An 18,830-nucleotide genomic window follows, 5' to 3' on the forward strand; every position below is an offset into this window, starting at 1 on the left:
TTTTCAACATATTGTTAATCAATTCCCTACACCATAACACACAGACCAAGCTCAAAAAACAGTTAGCTTATGTAATGTCTCAAAGTTTAACAACACTATCTTTCAAATACTCTTCACAGATGTGACTTGAAAATTATATTCTGATTAAGGTTCTTGCTATAAACCCAGTACAGTTCATCTCACTGTTTTTACTTTTTTTTTTAATGCAGCATTATTTTTTTATGAACAAATATGTAATACAATGCTTGTTCTAGAGGGCTGAAAAGTGGTGACTGCAAAAATTGCAGATCAGTCTATATCTTTTCATCCATAAGGCTGCACTGAAGTACTTTGAATGTAGACACTCTGTCAGCCAGTATACTCTTATCATTTGAGTAACATTCTTGAGTTACTCTTAGTTAAGAAGGCAACCTTGAATTGGTTATATTGATTTTAGAACTGCTTTTGATTCGGTTAACCATAAGAATCTTAAATATAAACTCAGGTGTTGAAGACTGTGCATTTGGTCGTTCCTGGTTTTTTATAAGGGGTAGCACCAGAGGGGTTTGTGGTCTACATAAACCTAGACCTATCATGTCTGGGGTTTTACAGGGTAGTGTTCAGAGACCTTGGGTGCTTTAAGTCTTTACCAGTGACAAGATTATTAGCCAGAAAGTATGTGGTGCAGCAAGCAGATGATGAAAATCAAGTTGCAGATATTCCCCACAATGTGATTACCAGCGTAAATGAAGATTTAGATCAGAAGGCAGTAAATTTCCCATAAAACAAAGACCTATTTACAAAGGAGTCTGGTACTATGCTCCCTCACGAATTTATTTTTGTAAGTGGGCTGCCACTTGCACAGCACACAATAGGTGGTTTTTGCAGTGTCTCTTCAGCCCTAGCTTAACAGTTTCCTCTTGTATTTTTATTTATCTTTTGTCTCCTCTTACTTCACTCCATTTTCAGTTATCACTTAAGAGCAAATCCTTCAGGCAAGCCCTGTGAGAGCTTAGCATCTTGACTCGGTAGGTATAAACTACACCATTTGGCCTGATTTACTAATATGTATAACAAATCTATACAACCTCTGATTAAAATCTCCTGCCTCTTTTATACATACTGGAAATCACTAAGGTTTTAATTGCACTCCAGGTGAATAAAAGTGTTTACAAAAATAATAGTTTATTACTAATGTTATTAGCACCATAAATCACTTTTCCATAATGTACAGAGAAGTTATTAGACAGCATCGTTCAGTATCACAACTTTATAAATCACAGCCTTTACAGCTTTACAGTAAGAAACCTGTCTTGAAAGTTAAACCATTAACAAAAAGTTAATTCTTACTTGCATGCTGCTTTATAGTTTAATTAGCCTCTAGCATTGAAATTCTCACTGTTACAGAAGAAAAATGCAACTGAAAAGAAATATTTCTTCAACTGAAGAACATGTATGACTCCTATTCAGGTAAGTCATCTCCTGAAGATACATACTGAAGTTCCTCTTCCTCCTCCTCTTCATACTCCATGCTCTTTTCGTGATGGTCACGAGCTTCACGGAACTTGATAAAGTGGTTGATGCTTCTCGAAACACCAGGGATTAAATCTACGTAAGGCTTCAGGATCTCCTGATTTTTATACACTGCTAGGTGGCAGAGGAAGTTTAAGGTTGGCATTCCAACCTTTAAAGTAGGTACTTTATAGTAGGACCATAACCTCTTCTTATTAAAATCAAATATGGTAGGTTCCTCAATTTGCAAACCATCTTCAACCATCATCCTCCAGATTTTAACAGGACCACAGTCATCATCAATGACTGACTTCAGAAACACTTCTGCATCATATGTCAAGTACAATTTTCCTCCAAGTATTGTTCTTCTGTTCCAACTTTCATTATTTAATATAACATTCAAATGAAAGTACAGATATCTTTGATTATAGGTCATTCTCCCATACATGTCATATAGAAGGCCACTGTAGAAGTAATAAATGCGATTGATGCTATTTGAATTGAGGCAAAATAAATCCAGTTCCTCCTCATCCCATTCTGTTGTCTCTCTGGGGGGACACAGAACTTCAATAAATTCTTGTTTATTAACTATATCTTTTAATTCATGAATAAGGGCATCTTTGTCTGGTAGCCTGCAAGTTAGACTTTTGAATTCACAACTCTCTGGGTTGGCCATGATGGACAGCACAGATACCTTGTACGGCTTTAAACACAAAAGGAAAAGATGCTCTATCTACAGAAGAATTGGTAACATTAGCCTTTACATGAACTACCTCCGATGCATCATTTAATTACTACAATTGAAAGATCATCAGGGGCAAATTCACTGACTCAAAACGTGTGTTTTGAATACAAAATTCCATCCCTGATGTACGTTCGTTGGACTGCAATTTAATTTCCATCATAATGTCACCTGTAAATAAAGTTGGTATAGGTATAAATATATATATGTACATGCAGGTCAAGGAATTTTAAATGCCTGAAAGTCACTATAATTATATCATTTCTAAGTTACATAAATACAAATCTCTTATCTTGTTTATACTATAAATCCAGGTATTGCATGTGTTGATATTAACTAGACAAAAGAGATCTAATTTGCAAGATGAAGCAGATGTGCTGGTAATGCCTGGGAGGGCTTAGAGCATGGCAATTTTCAGTACACCAGTTGAGCATTTGTGTAATATGGAAATTTTCATTAGGTGTGCCCTTACAATGTAGAAACTACATTTGTTCTACTTACACTACAGTCTACTTAGACAGGATGCCATGTCACAGTTCTTCAATATGCTTTTATAACTGTTAGCAAAAGAAACAAACACAAATAGATCTATGGCACCTCAAGTTTCAAGACCACTTGACAGTGGCTAAGGCTAAGCTGAAATACTTAGGTGTTATATATGTGGTTCACATTTCCTTTATATTGTTCTTGCTCTCTTGCTCCTCATACTATTTGTTCTTTTTGCATGTATGGGTTGGTTGTACACTAAAGACACTCCTGTTTAGGAGTGCGCTAACTGGTTTTCTCAGTTAAGGTATAGAACCAAAAAGAAGGTGAAAAACCCCAACAGTTTTGCAAGTAGGTAGCAGGCCCCCCTTCACTAAATGTCTAATCTTCAGTCAGTTCCTGCTCAGACTCCTGTTTCTTCTATGGGTGCATGGTCCATGGGAAGGATCAGAAAGGATGGTAGAGGATTGGTCTGTTCTCTGCATGCAAAAGGTGTTGGGCCAGTAACCACCACTCAAATGCTCCTGCGTTACTGGATTCAAAGATTCCTTCAATGCAGAAAGTCTTGGAAATCTGCTCGACTATTAACAGAGCTCCAGACACACACGCACAAAAGTGGGGCTGGTGACTGACTCATGCATTCAAGGTGGCCATGGGCTGTGTTACTATTGATTTTCTGCATTCTGTTAGACAAAAGAGTATACAGTGTCTGGGGACATTCACCACACATGAATCAGGTATACTGAGTTATGAGGTTGTAATGAAACAATAAACTATTCTTTACCTCTGTACCATAGGTGTATCTACAATCTGCATAAAACTTATGTTCAAACAGATTCTCAACTAGATCCTGCAGATTCTGTTCTGTCTTCTACTGACCCTGAAAGTGACCCTGAAAGAATGAAAGACTCAGGTTTGTTGAATTTTGAACCATTTTCTATTGGCCTCATTCTGCTCTAACTCATAAAAAGCACTGAAAGACTCTGGGATACAGAGGCAGCACCACCCTCCACAGGTCATTGACTGCTAACAATGCCTCTTCATATTATAAAGCAGCCACTGAGAGGCAGGAGAGTGTACTAGACCCTGCAGAAAGTGGAAAGCTATTGGGGCTTTTCAGTACTACCCTCAAAGCTCCAGCCTGTCTAGCAAAAGCTCCTGTATACAAATGCTGGGGCACCATGTTCCAAAAGTGCTACTAACAATATTACAATGTGAATATTAATGCTAGCTAGTGAAAGGTTACCCATAGTTTCACTGGCAAAAATACCAAACCTCACTAAATAAATAATCAGTGAGGCAAAGTCAAATTGAACTGGCTTTTAAAGTAATACAAGGCAGCATTAGTTGGGATTAAACCCATAACAGGTAATTAAAATTAACTCAAACACTATATACATGACTGATTAGAAAAGTGATCACTAAGCTAAACACTAATCATGGGATATTTGTAATCTAAAAATCCTTTAATTTGGATTAATGAATGAAGAAGATTCATTATGCAATGCAACAACTTCCAAAGAACAACTACTCTACAGTAGCATATGTTCGTCTCAAAAGCAGAAACTTTGCAAAACTAACTAAAAACAAAGGATACAGCCAGGACTATGTAAATTTAAGAAACTATTAGGTGAACAACTGGCTGTTCAAAGAAAATGACTTCACTCTCACACATTTAAAAGTGCATACTTACAAGTGAAAAGTATGAAGATACTGTATTGGAAAATATTAATACCAAAATGATCAGAGCAATAAAACTGAAGAATTCTGGAAAGAATAACTTCAGCGAATCATAATGATTTTAAAGAATTTTCTGGGGAACAGAACATGACCTTTACTCCCACTTAACCATCTTGTGAAGTGACCAGGTGATGACCACAATTTAGTTCCCATTAGAAAAAACCAATTAACCTTGGTGGCCTTTTGATCTGTACTGTTATTGGCTGGCATATCTTAAAAGGCCAATATGAATGAATTCCAGAAGTTAAAAAATTTATTTATAGATGAAAATAAAATTCCTTGATATGAGACGGAATTATATTAAGCTCTTTTCTACATTTTTACTTCCTGACGATTATATACTTGAAGCATACAAGAGAAAGAGAGAGAGAAAAGGATGGTAACTGAATTTTCCATATTTTGGAGGTCGTGTATAATTCTGCAGCAGAGCAGAGAAGTGACCTTATATAAAAGGACTTGAGGCCATGGTCCTAATGCAGAGACGACAATGGTAAGGAAGAGTTCAGTGTTCTTGCTTCATACTACTTAAGCATATATCAGAATCTAAGTTTCAACGAGTGTGTTACAAGCTGTCTACGCTACACATTAAAAGAGGATTTTTGCTATAGAGAACAATGGGAAACTGGATGAGCATGCACAAACCTACAGGGAATATCATGTCTTTTATTCTTATGGGATTAGAATGTAAGGAGATTTTACACAGACATGAAAACAGGCTATTTTAAAGTAAGGGGTTTGTATAAAAAAATATTCTTTCATAAAAATTTAGTTTTTCACTTATACTGTTTGATCACATAATGGTCAAAATCATTTTAAAATGTGTCAAAAATCATTATCCATATTTGTAGAGAAAGCAAAACATATAACTAATTTATTATTTCTAAAAAATATTTTAAAACTATTAACAAAACTCTTTATTATAACAATTTACCAATTTTTTTTTATAATGACAGACTTCCAAAATCCTGTGAGTTTCTATTAGAGAGGTATACTTACAATATAAATAGTACCGGTTACAACACTGGATACCAACTGAAGATAGATGAATGAAGTGACAATGAGGAAATGTAGCCTGAAGACAAGTGAGATTGGAAACTAGCTCTGGCAGAGTTAGGGTTTACTCATTGCTCTCCTTCACTGTTAATTTAAGCAGTAGTCAGCGCTCAGTTTGTCCACCCTGCAAATGATATAAAGCATCAGTACAAATACATGATTTGTGATCCATGAGGATTCATGGTTGATAGGCAATCAATATTTTTTTTTTTTTTTTATACCTCATATACTACTTGTTATACTGTATTTACTAGTTTCTTGAAATAAGAGAATCTGATGTTCTAATTACTGCTCTTTGATTTCCAGGATTGTTATGAAAACTTTCAGCCATGGGCAGCACTAGCCATTGTGCTGTTGGCCTCATCAAATTCTCTTATCACTGCAAACATCAATTCTGTAAGTAGACTTATCCTTCTGGACATACTTCAAACAGTATTGATAGTGGGATATGCTGAGCCTACACCATTGAAGCTCTGCTTTATTTGCCCAAGAAAATACAAATTACTTTAAGATCTGATATATTTACTGATGTAAATATCAAGGTTGACACCATTTTCTAAGTTAGTTATTGTTTTAAGGTGTTTCTTTCCGTAAGTGTATGCGACTCCACTCAGGTTTTAGCATGCAATTTATTTGGTTTAAAAATGGCAGCCTGATGAGGGCACTAAATTTATTATTCTTATATGCAAAATTAAGACTACATCAACAGCTCGTTAACTATCTGGTAGTGCCATATTCCTTTCCACTGACTGAATACTGGGACTGAGAGAAAAGGTATCTCTCAACCTTAAGATAAGGAATATGGGAAGATTGAGGGCATCTTGCTTGTTAGCACCAGGTGTGTAAATTTAATTACGATGAATTTCTCTACTTCACCTATACTATGTACAGTTTCTGTCTCTGAAGTCAGATTAGGTTGGGAGTGTCAGTCAAGAAAGGTCTGGAAGCCTATGTTAGGGAAGGTAAGGTTGGTATGCATCCCTGTATCTAGGTTAAAACTAGGTTGGGGAGTCCAGTGACCTATGTTAGGATACATTAGCAAAGGTAAGATTACGATAAATCCAGGTGATGTTTTTGGTGATTATAAGGTGCCTTGTAACTGATACCAACAACAGAAATGAACCATGTATTTTTCCAGCTGTTTACCTTGTGGTTGTGTGCATTTTAGACCATCAATTGCTGATTTTTTATTTTCCTAATCGTAAATACCTCAGTTCCCACAAAGATTACACCCCACAGTTGTTTGGATTATATTGCCATAGGTCATATATAGCAGGGTAGGTCTGTAAAGATCAAGTGCCCTAAGTTAGGTTAGGATGGGGAAGGTAAGGTTGGGATGCATCCTTGAATTTAGCACTTAGGGCTTACAGCACTCTGGCCAGATAATGTGGGGGGTCAAGGGGATCAAAGGTAAGGACTCAGTGCCTTAATTTAGTTTATGGTAGAGGAGGCAAGGGTTTTGTGCATTCAGGTGATGTCTGTTCGTTGTGCATTTTGTGATTAATACCAATAATGGCTGGACATGAACCACGCATTCCTCTGACCGTTAATTTTTGTGGTTTATGCATTTCAGACCATTCCTGATTGTGCAGTTCACACATCTTTGGTTTTCCTCATGCTAGCCTAAATAGCCCAGTTTCCCACTTGGTAAAACTAAAGACTGCTTCTGTGGCCTGGTCCTTGCAAGTCTCTGATCGGAATATTTACCACCTTTCACTTATTATTTCGTCTATCTTTATGCCTTCTTTTTATGATTGTGAATTTACCATTTTTTATTTAAGTTTTTACGTTCATCTCCCAGGTGCTGGTACCAAACAAGTAGCCATTAACGAACCAAAGGGGCTGCAGTAGTAGTCATAAGTTTTACTTGCCCACTGAACTGGGGTCAAGACATTGTTATATATACAGGTGGAAGAGGAAATACAAAAACCAGTGGTTTGCACTAGAAATATTGTATTAGTCAGAAATGCCTGGGCTACTAATAAAACAGAGATTCTGAAATACATAGCCTAGTTTTCATTTGATGATGAATTAAAATATCATTGCATTGCAGCTAACACAGTACCAGTTGCAAATCAGTAAGTGTTAATTCTAGGCTACCTTACCTTCGTGGCAATCATTATTAGTCTACCATTGGGGGTAGTCTGACCTAAGCTAGGCTATTTGATTGTTGGTGATAAACTGATGCCATTCTTGTCATAACTGCAGTTAACCTTATCGGTTTTATAATGATGGTCACGACAACCAGCCTTGGAATGTTCATAATTTTATATTAAACTAACGTATGGTAGTATTACCCTGACCAAACTTTTAAGCCCATGTCCTAACACCCATAGCACACTGCACCTTTACCCTACCTCCTTTACGACAGGTAGATGACCCATGAATGACCTCACAACAGTTTTGGCATGGTGTCCTTAGTGTATTTGCCAAATTTTATGTTGTCGAGCTTTGGCAGACAGATTTTGTTAGTAAATGTACCACTGCATGACCAGGATTCCAGGGTTCGTCTTGTAAACAATCCAACGTAAACTGAGATAATATTACGGAACCGTAGCACATCATCTCAGTTTATTTTTCCATTGACAAACAACTAATTATGATATTAACTGTATTTCTAACTAACCTGTGGAATTTATCACTCCCAATTCCTGTAGACATGATTGTTTAGTTATATTTGGTATCATGTAATGCCTAAATATGCTAATTGATCAGGTTTGGTTAACGGAATTGCCGATTACTCAACACCTGCAGCAGACTCCAAAAGTGACTTGAAGAAATGTTTTGCTGTGTAATGGTATGAATGTTTACAATGTTAGTATTTTCTTGAAATATCGGCTGGCCATTTGGTTCATCCTACTATATATCTGAAAGGGAGAAATAATATTGAGATAGATGATGTTGATATTATTTATATGTAGGTGAATCCTGTTACCTTCTTTCTAATGCACTCTCTGTGGTGTGATTCATCAAACTATAAATAGCTTGCGGTCAACGTGAGTTCATCACTGTCTGTTGACCTTTTATCTTCGTAGAAAGGTGTTGACATGACATTGACATGGTATTGTCATAAACATTCTCCTTTCCTTGATTATGGGAGATAGCTTTTATGTCATTTTCCCATGCTCAGATCAAGTGTGACATTTTGACATATGTGTTTCTCTTTTCTTCAGTTCATTTCCTTCTTAGATAAGCTAACATTTCTAACATTTGCCGTTACCATTTCTTATTCATTCAGACAGAGCTACCTCAGTAGCTGTAAAAGTTACAAAGGAAGTAACTTACAAATTAAGTAAAGTAGTAACACTATGATTATGAGTATAATAATCAGTAAAGTAATTTGTTAAATTTCAGTAAAAAAAATATTGAATATTTACACTAATTTTCTGGGAAGTTAAACAAGAATACGGATTTTAAAGGCGCAGCAGTGATTCGTTTGTTCACGAAGATTTTATATATTTAAGTGGCCACATAGAACAGAAATGCCGTGATAAAGAGTGGTAGGATGATCCATGTAATGACGGGTATGTGCAACGAATCATTGAACTAGCCATTATAATAATTCTGCTTAAAATGCACGAGATTTCATAGACTGATTTGAATCATGCGGCTAACCGCTAACGGAGGTAAAGCATTATAGGAGGAGAGTTAGAGGAATTGAAACAGAGTTGACCATGATGCTGAGTCTAATTAGTTACAAACAAAATGCGGTGTCATAAATACTCACTCAGCTGTGAGAAATAAGACATTAGAAATTCGAGACTACAAATAAAAAAAAGAGCTTGATATTTTAGTGAAGTATGAAACTTGGTTGGATGATTACGATAATGCAAAAATCCTTGGAATGGTAGAAAGTGCACACATACTCTTACGTATTTTTAGGATAGAGAGAAGGGGAGGAAGAGTAAGCCCCTAACAACGAAAACTAGCTTTTCCTGTATGACTGAGAGAAACAGATTTCCACATAACTAATCTAATTTGGAATCTTCTTCCCCCATACCTTCATCTTGGTCTTAAGAAGCAGTTTTGCCCTTGTTAAGAGTCACGTTCACCATTTCTCTTGACTGCATTCATGCAGTCAAAGATTGTCGGGTTACTTTATTTTCTTATTTTACATCTCGTAAGTTATATGTAAAACACTGCTGATAGTGAAAACTACTTATTTGTAAATAACAGATTTTGAACATTCCAGGACAGGGCTCTCAAAGGGGCGTTACACCAGTTGCCATTTCTCGAAGATAAGGAAACCTCAGGTAACGCTACCGAGTCCGAAGAAGCCCCGGGTAATCTTACCCAGGCAGTGTCAACACTCTTAGTAGAACTTAGGACCAGTTTGCAGCAATGTGCGTTGACTGTTGCTACGGACTCCTATTTTTATCGTGCAGTGGATGCCTTTCTCTCCCATACACTTGTGAGTGCAAATATGACTGCTTGAGACGATTAAGATTTTGAAAGATTACAATGATTCATGTTGTCGTTATAATAGATGTGGACAGAGTATAGAAAATTGTTTTGGAAATTGGTTGTTTTTCATGGACTGTTAAGATTATCCACACTGCATATGTGTGTGTTTAAGCAGTTAAATCAATAGTATAACTTCTTTTGCAGGATGGTAAACAAACAGTTGCTGGGAAAAGCAGTAGCGTTCCTGTCAGTTTGTTTCTTCTGCCCTCATCCGAGGTATTATTATTTCTGCTGTTGTTACGTTAGTAAGATAAAGTCATAATAAATTTCACAAGGGTAAATCCTTGTATACTCTGTTCATTACGGCACAGGCATTGAAACACATCTGTATAGAGATATAATACCATGTCAATGCATCCATTGGAAACATGGTGTTTCCTGTAAATGATAAATACCTAAATGTTTAAAACCAACATATACCAAAGCGCATTGCTCCCAAGACACTGACACTGCTTTACACAAAGCAGCAGGACGATAATATAAGTATTCACCATTTAATTTTAGTTTGTTGATGATGTTATGGGTCGAAAAGGAACAGAGGACACATGGTGACATCATGTGCCAGTGTTTTCTGTGGTTTGTCAGTGTGTTACTTAGGATATATATATATATATATATATATATATATATATATATATATATATATATATATATATAATATATATATATATAATTTTGTTTGCATGAGTGAGTTTCAAGTACCTTGTTTGGTCTTTGATTTGTAGTCTCCTTGTGATTAGGTTCTTGTTTTTATTTCATTTTTATTCTTTCTAGAGTGTTGATACATTACATATTGATTATAAGCCCTGTCGATAGTCACAAGTTAATGCCTGAAACAGCTGTTTGCATAATAATGAGTACATGGAACATAGCAGTAATATTTGTCTTTTACGTCAGGACACTAGAATAAGAAATTGATGCCATTTGTGCACTAGTAATTAATGATATATATATATATATATATATATATATATATATATATATATATATATATATATATATATATATTTATATTCAATATCATGAATATGTCTGTATTTGCTCAAAAACACAGGACTCCATGAACAAGGCTCTGTTCTCCATAAAGGAATACTACAGACAGGTCAACAAGGAAACCTGCTCAAATTACATATTCCTCCAGAGAGATGCCAAACGGCTCTTGAATTTATTAGAAGCCTTGTATAGAGAGCACCTCAATTTATTGGCCAAATTCGTCCTCATCACAGATGTCAGGGGAGCTGACGTCATCAAGTTGCTGAGGGTAAGTATTGGTCCGTGCTTTCGTCTTCCTTGAATTGTACTTCCGTTCATATTACCTTTCTTCCATCTTGCTTTCCACCCTCTCCTAACAATCGTTTCATAGTGCAACTGCTTTGAGGTTTTCCTCCTATTTCACCTTTAAGGCCTTCTTTACTTGTTTCTCTTTCAGCACTGAATGACCTCATAGGTCCTAGCACTGGGTCTTTGGCCTAGATTTGATAATCCAATCCAATACAATCTTCCTTCAAGTTATGATTTTTGAGTTAAATCAGTTTTCTAAGAAATATAATTATGGCATTTTTTTTTTTTCATTTTTGACTTCCCAAGGCATCTCCGATAAGCAAGATAGTGAACATTCTCTTAGCAACGCCAGCAGATGTCACCAAGGATGAGTTGAAGCTCAAAACTCATGATTTCTTTCAAAATAACCAAAGAATATCTGAGAGAACGCTCGGCACATGGAGAGCTGACCAGACTTCACGCACGTCTACTGTGAGAAAATTCAACTGGTTCTCTGCAAAACTGGATAATTTCAATGGATTTGAGGTGAGTATGGGGAAATTTTAATAATAATCTTTTTTCATAAAAAATTCAGTTTTGTGTGTCTTCATTCCCCCTTTTGGTTTTGTCTTCCAAGGAATCTGGTTGTAACAGTTTCTTAAATTTTTCTGTTAATCCGACACGTCATCTTAACGAACATCAACTTGGCGGATTTCAGTGCTTATCAACTACAGTACTATAAAATGATTATTTTTTTTCCTATGCTTCCATTTTAGATGTGATAACTTCTTAGGTTTATCTCATAAACTGAGTGTTAAGTGTATAAGTGTAAAAGTGCAGGTTGGTTTAAGTTGGGAACTATGTTGGATTATCGTTAGCTGTAGGATATCTTGAAAATATTCGAGTACAGGCTGTAATACAGGGTCTTTGTTGCCTAACGGACTTTGCTACGTATTTGTTAAGTTTAGGGGCTAGTGGAATTTTTTTGCAAAATGCGCAGAAGATTGCGCAAAGGCCTGGTGAAGGACGTTGCTAAAATATTTCTCTCACCTTTAATGGTTGGATGATGAAATAAAACAATGGTAAGTTGAACCCCCTTTCTAAGAGAATTATTAAATCCCAGTTGGTGTTAACTGAGCAGTTCCTTGGGCATTTCTCTGGCTGTTTGATAATTTCTGTTTTCTGCAGTTCATGGGAACATTTGTTACTAGAATGCTCAGGTTTGTCACCAGAACACAAGCACCTTGTTTGTTATGCAGTTAGTAGGGAACCTTATATAAGGCTGAAATGTCAACTAGTACTTCTGTATTCGGATTAGAAGTTATAGGAAATGTACCCTGCATAAATTGTTTCTGATGGTAAGCAGTAAATTATTGAATTTTGGTAATTCTCTAAAAATTTTCTGATTTCAGTATTCTTTTTTTTTTTTACAGTTTCGAGTAACAACATTCAACCATCCTCCCTCTTCTATTTTTGAAGTGAGTGATGATGGCAGCATCTCCTATGACGGACTGGAGATCAGGTTACTGATGACAATGGCTTTAAAACTAAATTTCACTGTAAAGATAGCACAGCCCCGAGATGGAGATAAGTGGGGTAGCAAATTGGAAAACAATACTTGGACAGGTGAAGAGGCAAGATTGTTCAGGTTGTATTAGATAATCATAGATATTCAGTTCTTTCTCAGATGAGAAAATTTTAAGATATCATAGCAATTTTTACAAGGAATATTGTCTCTTAGATTAATATTACCCAACATTCTCAGTATGAAATACCCATAGACCCAATTTCTTTTGTCTGTGAGACAGAAGAATGAGTGCTCATTCATGTGCTACCTGGGACTTCAGTAAAAACTAACCATGTTTTACTGATTGAGAATCTGGAGGGCTGTTCCCAACTCTGTGAAGAGTTTTCTCTGCTCTTTTGCACAGAAACCTTTTCTGTACTGTTTCAGCATTTTATTTCAGTCCTTATTTTTCCAGTTTTTATTTGGGAAATCAGCGTAAAAGTGTGATGTTCTCAGTTTATCAATTTTTCCATCACTGATGATTACCTGTGAGTAGTTACTGATTATATTTTTCGTATGAGTTTTATGTTTTAGCAGTATATTTGTGTGATACCAGTATTTATTTATGTATTCGTGTACTATCTAGTGATAAAACACTATTATTTTGGGGTTATTAAAAACTGCGATTGTGGGTTAGTTATGATGGATGGGTTAGTGTGAAAAAAGAAAAATAGTTTTCTCCTATAAAATCTCCCTATGCATTCAGCATAGCCCAGTAAGTCTTGTAGTCAATTTTTAGTTTTATTGAGTGACATATCAACAAAAATCATTCTTCTTGAATGCCATCATTTTTAATAAGTGTTATGTTTTAGGAGCAATGGGAGAGACAATCCGAGGAGAGACAGAGGTATCCTTTGCTAACTATTTCATTACCTCGGATAGACTGAGGCTCATAGATATGACTCGGCCATATCACATCGACTACACCTGCTTCATCACGCCTATGCCAAAGCCATCACCCCAATATTCGGCAGTTGCCTGGCCTTTTCAGGTGAGACGAAAAGTTCAGTGGTATCTTAGAATTAGTGAACTTAATTATGGATAATTGTTTGTTGTCTTGTACTGTTTTACGAAAACTATGGTGTTTCATAGCTTGCATGCAAGAGTTTATCCTTTGCTGTACATGCCCTGACTTTCCAGACCAGTTTTGGAAAACCAATATACTGTATGGGTTTTTTTTATACAACTAACTTTGTATATTTTAAGGTCTTATGTATCACAGCTTTACTTTCTCTTCATATCAAAGAGTACAAAATTGAGTTCACTAGGAATACTATATATCAGTCCTTAGACCTATCTCTCTTCCCTCCTTAGCTGAATGTGTGGATCGCAGTTTTCGTGATGCTCTTCTTGATTCCACCTGTGATACGACTGACCGCCATCTTAGAAGTAGGGACGTGGTTCAAGGACTTTGGCAATGCCCTCATGTTTACCTGGGCACGTTTCTTAACAAATCACCCCCACCAGAGCTCATGCCACTTTCAAATGGACTTCGCATTGCTGTCATCACAAGTTCAGTGGCAACCTTGGTCTTAGGTGTTGCCTACACATCCTCTCTCATTGCGTTCTTGCTCGTTCCATTGCCTACGCAGCCTGTAAACACTCTGGAGGATCTCCTCAAATCACATCTTCAGTGGGGAGTCAGGGATACAGGGGGATGGGAGGAGTGGTTCTGGTGAGTCCTTGGCAAAGTAGGCCAAGTATAATTGTAAATTTTTGCCATGTTCAGGATTCTCTTCATTGCTGAGACTTACTAAAGACAGATTATACAACTGTCTTTTGCATCAGATTTTCTAGTGCTGTACTAAGCGTTTGACATTTCACATGTTAAGAAATTGCAAATTACAAGTAGTTATTTTGAGTTCTCTTGATAATTGGCCCATCCTTTTTCGTAATTTGTTAGTAAATTTACTGAGCCATTTTTAATCTTGTTTGCAAATGAAAAATACTGTGGATAATTTACAGATGAAGTACTATATGTTGTTCTTTTCCTGTATGACTTCACTTTTGATTAAAATAGTAACTATTTTATACAGTAATAGCATACAGTACCTGTAAATCTATTTCACAGCACCAAGTCATCGCCTGGGAAACTCGTATTTCTCCTTATGAATAGTTTATTCTTTAAATGTTTCTATAAAGAGCTCTGGTTGGCTGTCTAGATATCGTACCACAGCTACACCTGTGCCTTAACCAAAGCAAACTGACATTTGGATTTTCTCCAGCAACTCTATCGATCCAACGTCTCGTAAGATAGCCGAGGGCTTCAAGTATGTTCATGGGATTGAGGCCGGCATACAAAGAGTACTCGAAGGGGGCTTTGCCTTCATGAACTCCGGGACTTTCCTTCGATACCTCGTTTCCAGCAACTTCACGAACGAATATGGACAAACCGAACTCCATGTCGCCAAGGAATGCTTTGTCCCATTTAGGTAGTGGCACTAATTCTACCCTTCCTAGTTTATTTATAATGTAAAACATTCGTCTTGCAATATGAATACGAAGTATGACCTTCAGTTATAAAGACCTCTTTGAAAACTGTATGATTGCAGTTCATGGTAAAATTGACAATGTGATGATAATCATTATTATTTTCTTGCATGACTCTCTATTGTAGGATTGGCTTGGGGATGCCACGCTTCTCCGTTTACACTTCGAAATTCAATGCCGTCATTGATCGCGTCGTAGAGGGTGGTATGGTTTCTCGTTGGTTTCAAGCCCTCTTGCATAAGGTAATGGTGATGATTCTCAATACGTTTATCAGTTTCCTGAAGAAAGTTTTCCTGCATACAAACACTGTATTCAAAACATTATGATTAATGAATTGGTGTTTATGCATAGCTTATCTAAAATGCATTTGCTTAGCTACATGGAGACGTATTTATCTTGGTCTCATTCTATTGCTGTTTTTTTCATGCTATACCTTTGTAAAATGTTCCAGGCTGAAAGGAAACAGCGAGACAAAGCAAGGAAAAAGCAGAAGTTCAGCGAAAATCGCGACCCTACATCATCTGTGGGGAAAAAATTAAGTTTGTACCACCTCCAGGTATGTTTCTTCTTGTTTTAGCTTGTCTTAGCTGAAAACTATCTCTTGATGCATATGTGGGGACTCAACTTTTCACATTTTCAACTTCTGTAGCACCACAGGCTCAATTTTAATCACAATTTGTATAATGCATCTTTGGGTTAAGGTATACAAGTATATAGAAGTAGTGTAGCATGATCCCACTAAGGGGAGATAGTTAAGAAATAGCGCAAATAGGATGGGATTACTTGAAAAGAAATCGTGCTAATAGAATGGGATAATTTAAAAATCATCTACACAACAGCTGGGTCAGAAATGAGAGTTTTACATAAAAGCTTCCCGAAATTCATAGATTCACGTTTGTTCAAACTGTGGACATTCAAAGTAGGATGGAACCATTGTAGGATTGGTTGGTTGGTTTATAGATTTTAGGCATAATGACAAGCACTGGGGCAAATTAGGCCATTCAGCACTTAGAATCAAACATTAATTTAGGTAAAATTCATCAAAATTGTAAATTAAAATAAAAATAAAGCATATTAGAATCAAACATTAATATATATATATATATATATATAATATATATATATATATATATATATATATATATATATATATATATATATATATATATATTAAATAATAATATATATATATATATATATATATATATATATATATATATATATATATATATATATATATATATATATATATATATATATATATATATATATATATATATATATATATATATATATATATATATATATATATATATATATATATATATATATATATATATATATATATATATATATATATATATATATATATATATATATATATATATATATATATATATATATATATATATATATATATATATATATATATATAGTCTTTAATAAGAATGAAATAAATCTGTAAAACCTGATAAAATGTTAAATTCAGAAATAAAAGTCATTTTTCTCTAAAAACATTAGTGTACTGATATCACAATTATTATCAAGTACCTCACTTATGGACCTGCCAGAAAGTGAGGTAGCTCTTCTTTCCTGGGTAAAAACTGGGCAATCAGTTAATTAATGCTTTACTGTTAAAACTACTTGACAGAAACTGCAGATTGGGGCCCGTCTTAGGTCAAAGATTTACATATGAATATTGTTTGGAAACCTTGCAAGAGCTCAAGAAAATACATTTTATTAAGCTACCGTATTTGTGAAGTGCTCATTCAAGTTTGGTGACACCATGGTTCTAGATGCTAGGATTGAACTGAATTGAACATAGAATGTAGGCCAAAGGCCAAGAACTGGGACCTTTGAGGCCATTCAGCGCTGAAACGGAAATTAACAGTAAAAGGTTTGAAAGGTGTAGCAGGAGGAAAACCTTGCAGTTGCACTATGAATCAATTGTTAGGAGAGGGTGGAGAGTAAGATGAAAGAAAGAGAATATGAAAGGAGGTACAGTAAAAGGAACGAAAGGGAGCCGAAGGCATGCTGCAAAGAACCTTAAGTAATGCCTACAGTGCACCACATGAGGCACCTGATGGCACTACTTCCCTATGGGGTAGATGTTAGGATGAGGCCACAAAAATGGTTCAAAATTTAAATAGATTTTCCAGTTTTATGAACATGAGTTGTTAGATTAAACTAATTAGTTTTTTCTTTTCTCAAGGGTACCTTTATAATCCTGTGCGCTGGCTGGGTACTTGCCTTTGTGGCTTTCATCTGTGAGGTTTTGTTCGGCTCCAGGTAAGAGTTACATACAATGGAAATCTTAAGTGTTGAAAGTTTTGTGTGCAGTTTTATCTTTTCTTACCATCTTAAATAAATGAAACTTTGTCTTTTTCGCAGATGTGATCTCAAATTTGATGCAAAGGCTTGAAACATGTGGGCAATTAAGTCTGGCCTGGTGATGAAGGTAAAAGTTTCTTGTTTTTCTTTCATGCTTTCACTTGGAAGTTCTAATGGTCTTGATAATTGATTAATGCTTATATATATAACCTCTGGACCTGGAAAAACAATTAAAAGTACTTGATATCCTATACAGTATCTTTGCATATTGTCACCTCATCATTTCTTATTTTCAGTAATAAAATCATATTTTTTCTTTTCACACGTACATAACTTTAGAATAATGTAATTCCCATAATTATGACAGATGGAATGTATCTGAAACAGGTTTCAGGGAAAAGATTAAACTAAATGAGAAACTATTTACCAATTACACAGGAGTGGCTTTTTTTTTTTTACTTAGGCTGCCACAGATCTTATTTTTTGCAAGGTTTCTGCTCATATGCAAAGAGAAATGAAACAGCAGATTGGGAGATCACATATGCTGAATTCACGATTAAGATAGTTCCCCATCCAGACATAAAATGACTCATTAGGTCTTCGTTTTTAAAAAAGGGACTAGAGAGGTGGTTTCCTAATTTGCCCTTTGTTTTTAAAAACAGGACTAGAGAGGTGGTTGCCTTCCCTCTTTGCCAATAAAAAAAAATTCAAAGAGTAGTAGGATGTGCAGACACATTAATCCCAGCTGTAAGTGGAAATAATTTTAACTTGCCTGCATATTGGATGTATTACACTTAATCAAATTTATTTTTTTGGATGGCAGCAGTACAATGGAGTGACAGACAATTGTCTGTTGAATGCACTCTGGGGGCAGCACTGGTTTTTGTAGCTGCCTGAATACCTGTTCTGTGTAGTCTTCGAAATTTAGATTTTTTCCTTCAACTGACTTATTGTTTTATTCAGTTACAGTAACCTGAAATTTTTGCTTAATTATATTTTCATTACTGTATTTCAACTTTTACTAGTAAAATGTTTTTATTATTTTTGGGTTATTTATATTTTTAATGTACGGATGTGTGGGTGCATGAGTTGCATATTCCTGTATGAGCATCTTTAGTAAACTGAAAACCCACTTTCAATCAGCCAATGCTGTAATATATATAACCTGGTGTTTCCATAACAAGACACTTTTTTTTTCTAGATTTA

The 18,830-nt window shown here is 35.5% G+C and overlaps 1 protein-coding gene and 1 long non-coding RNA gene across 2 annotated transcripts; one reads left to right on the forward strand and one right to left on the reverse strand.

Moving 5' to 3' along the window:
- Window positions 1–1,147: 1,147 nt before the first annotated feature.
- LOC136852434 (uncharacterized) lies at window positions 1,148–8,050 on the reverse strand. The gene is made up of 3 exons (XR_010857134.1): window positions 7,870–8,050; window positions 5,456–5,636; window positions 1,148–2,404 (listed from the first exon to the last, which is right to left on the reverse strand). It is a non-coding gene; the product is annotated as an uncharacterized lncRNA (long non-coding RNA).
- On the forward strand, window positions 5,785–18,690 carry LOC136852433 (ionotropic receptor 21a-like). The gene is given in 14 exon segments (XM_067127066.1): window positions 5,785–5,908; window positions 9,705–9,923; window positions 10,121–10,192; window positions 11,031–11,237; window positions 11,564–11,782; window positions 12,670–12,862; window positions 13,616–13,794; window positions 14,118–14,232; window positions 14,235–14,478; window positions 15,029–15,235; window positions 15,421–15,535; window positions 15,745–15,849; window positions 17,506–17,582; window positions 17,685–18,690. Coding segments are annotated over 11 exon segments (1,686 nt in total). The 5' UTR covers window positions 5,785–5,908; window positions 9,705–9,923; window positions 10,121–10,192; window positions 11,031–11,036; the 3' UTR covers window positions 17,716–18,690.
- The last annotated feature ends 140 nt before the right edge of the window (window positions 18,691–18,830 follow it).

This window comes from Macrobrachium rosenbergii, chromosome 25 (genome assembly GCF_040412425.1).
Source record: "Macrobrachium rosenbergii isolate ZJJX-2024 chromosome 25, ASM4041242v1, whole genome shotgun sequence".
Taxonomy (NCBI): Eukaryota; Metazoa; Arthropoda; class Malacostraca; order Decapoda; family Palaemonidae; genus Macrobrachium; species Macrobrachium rosenbergii.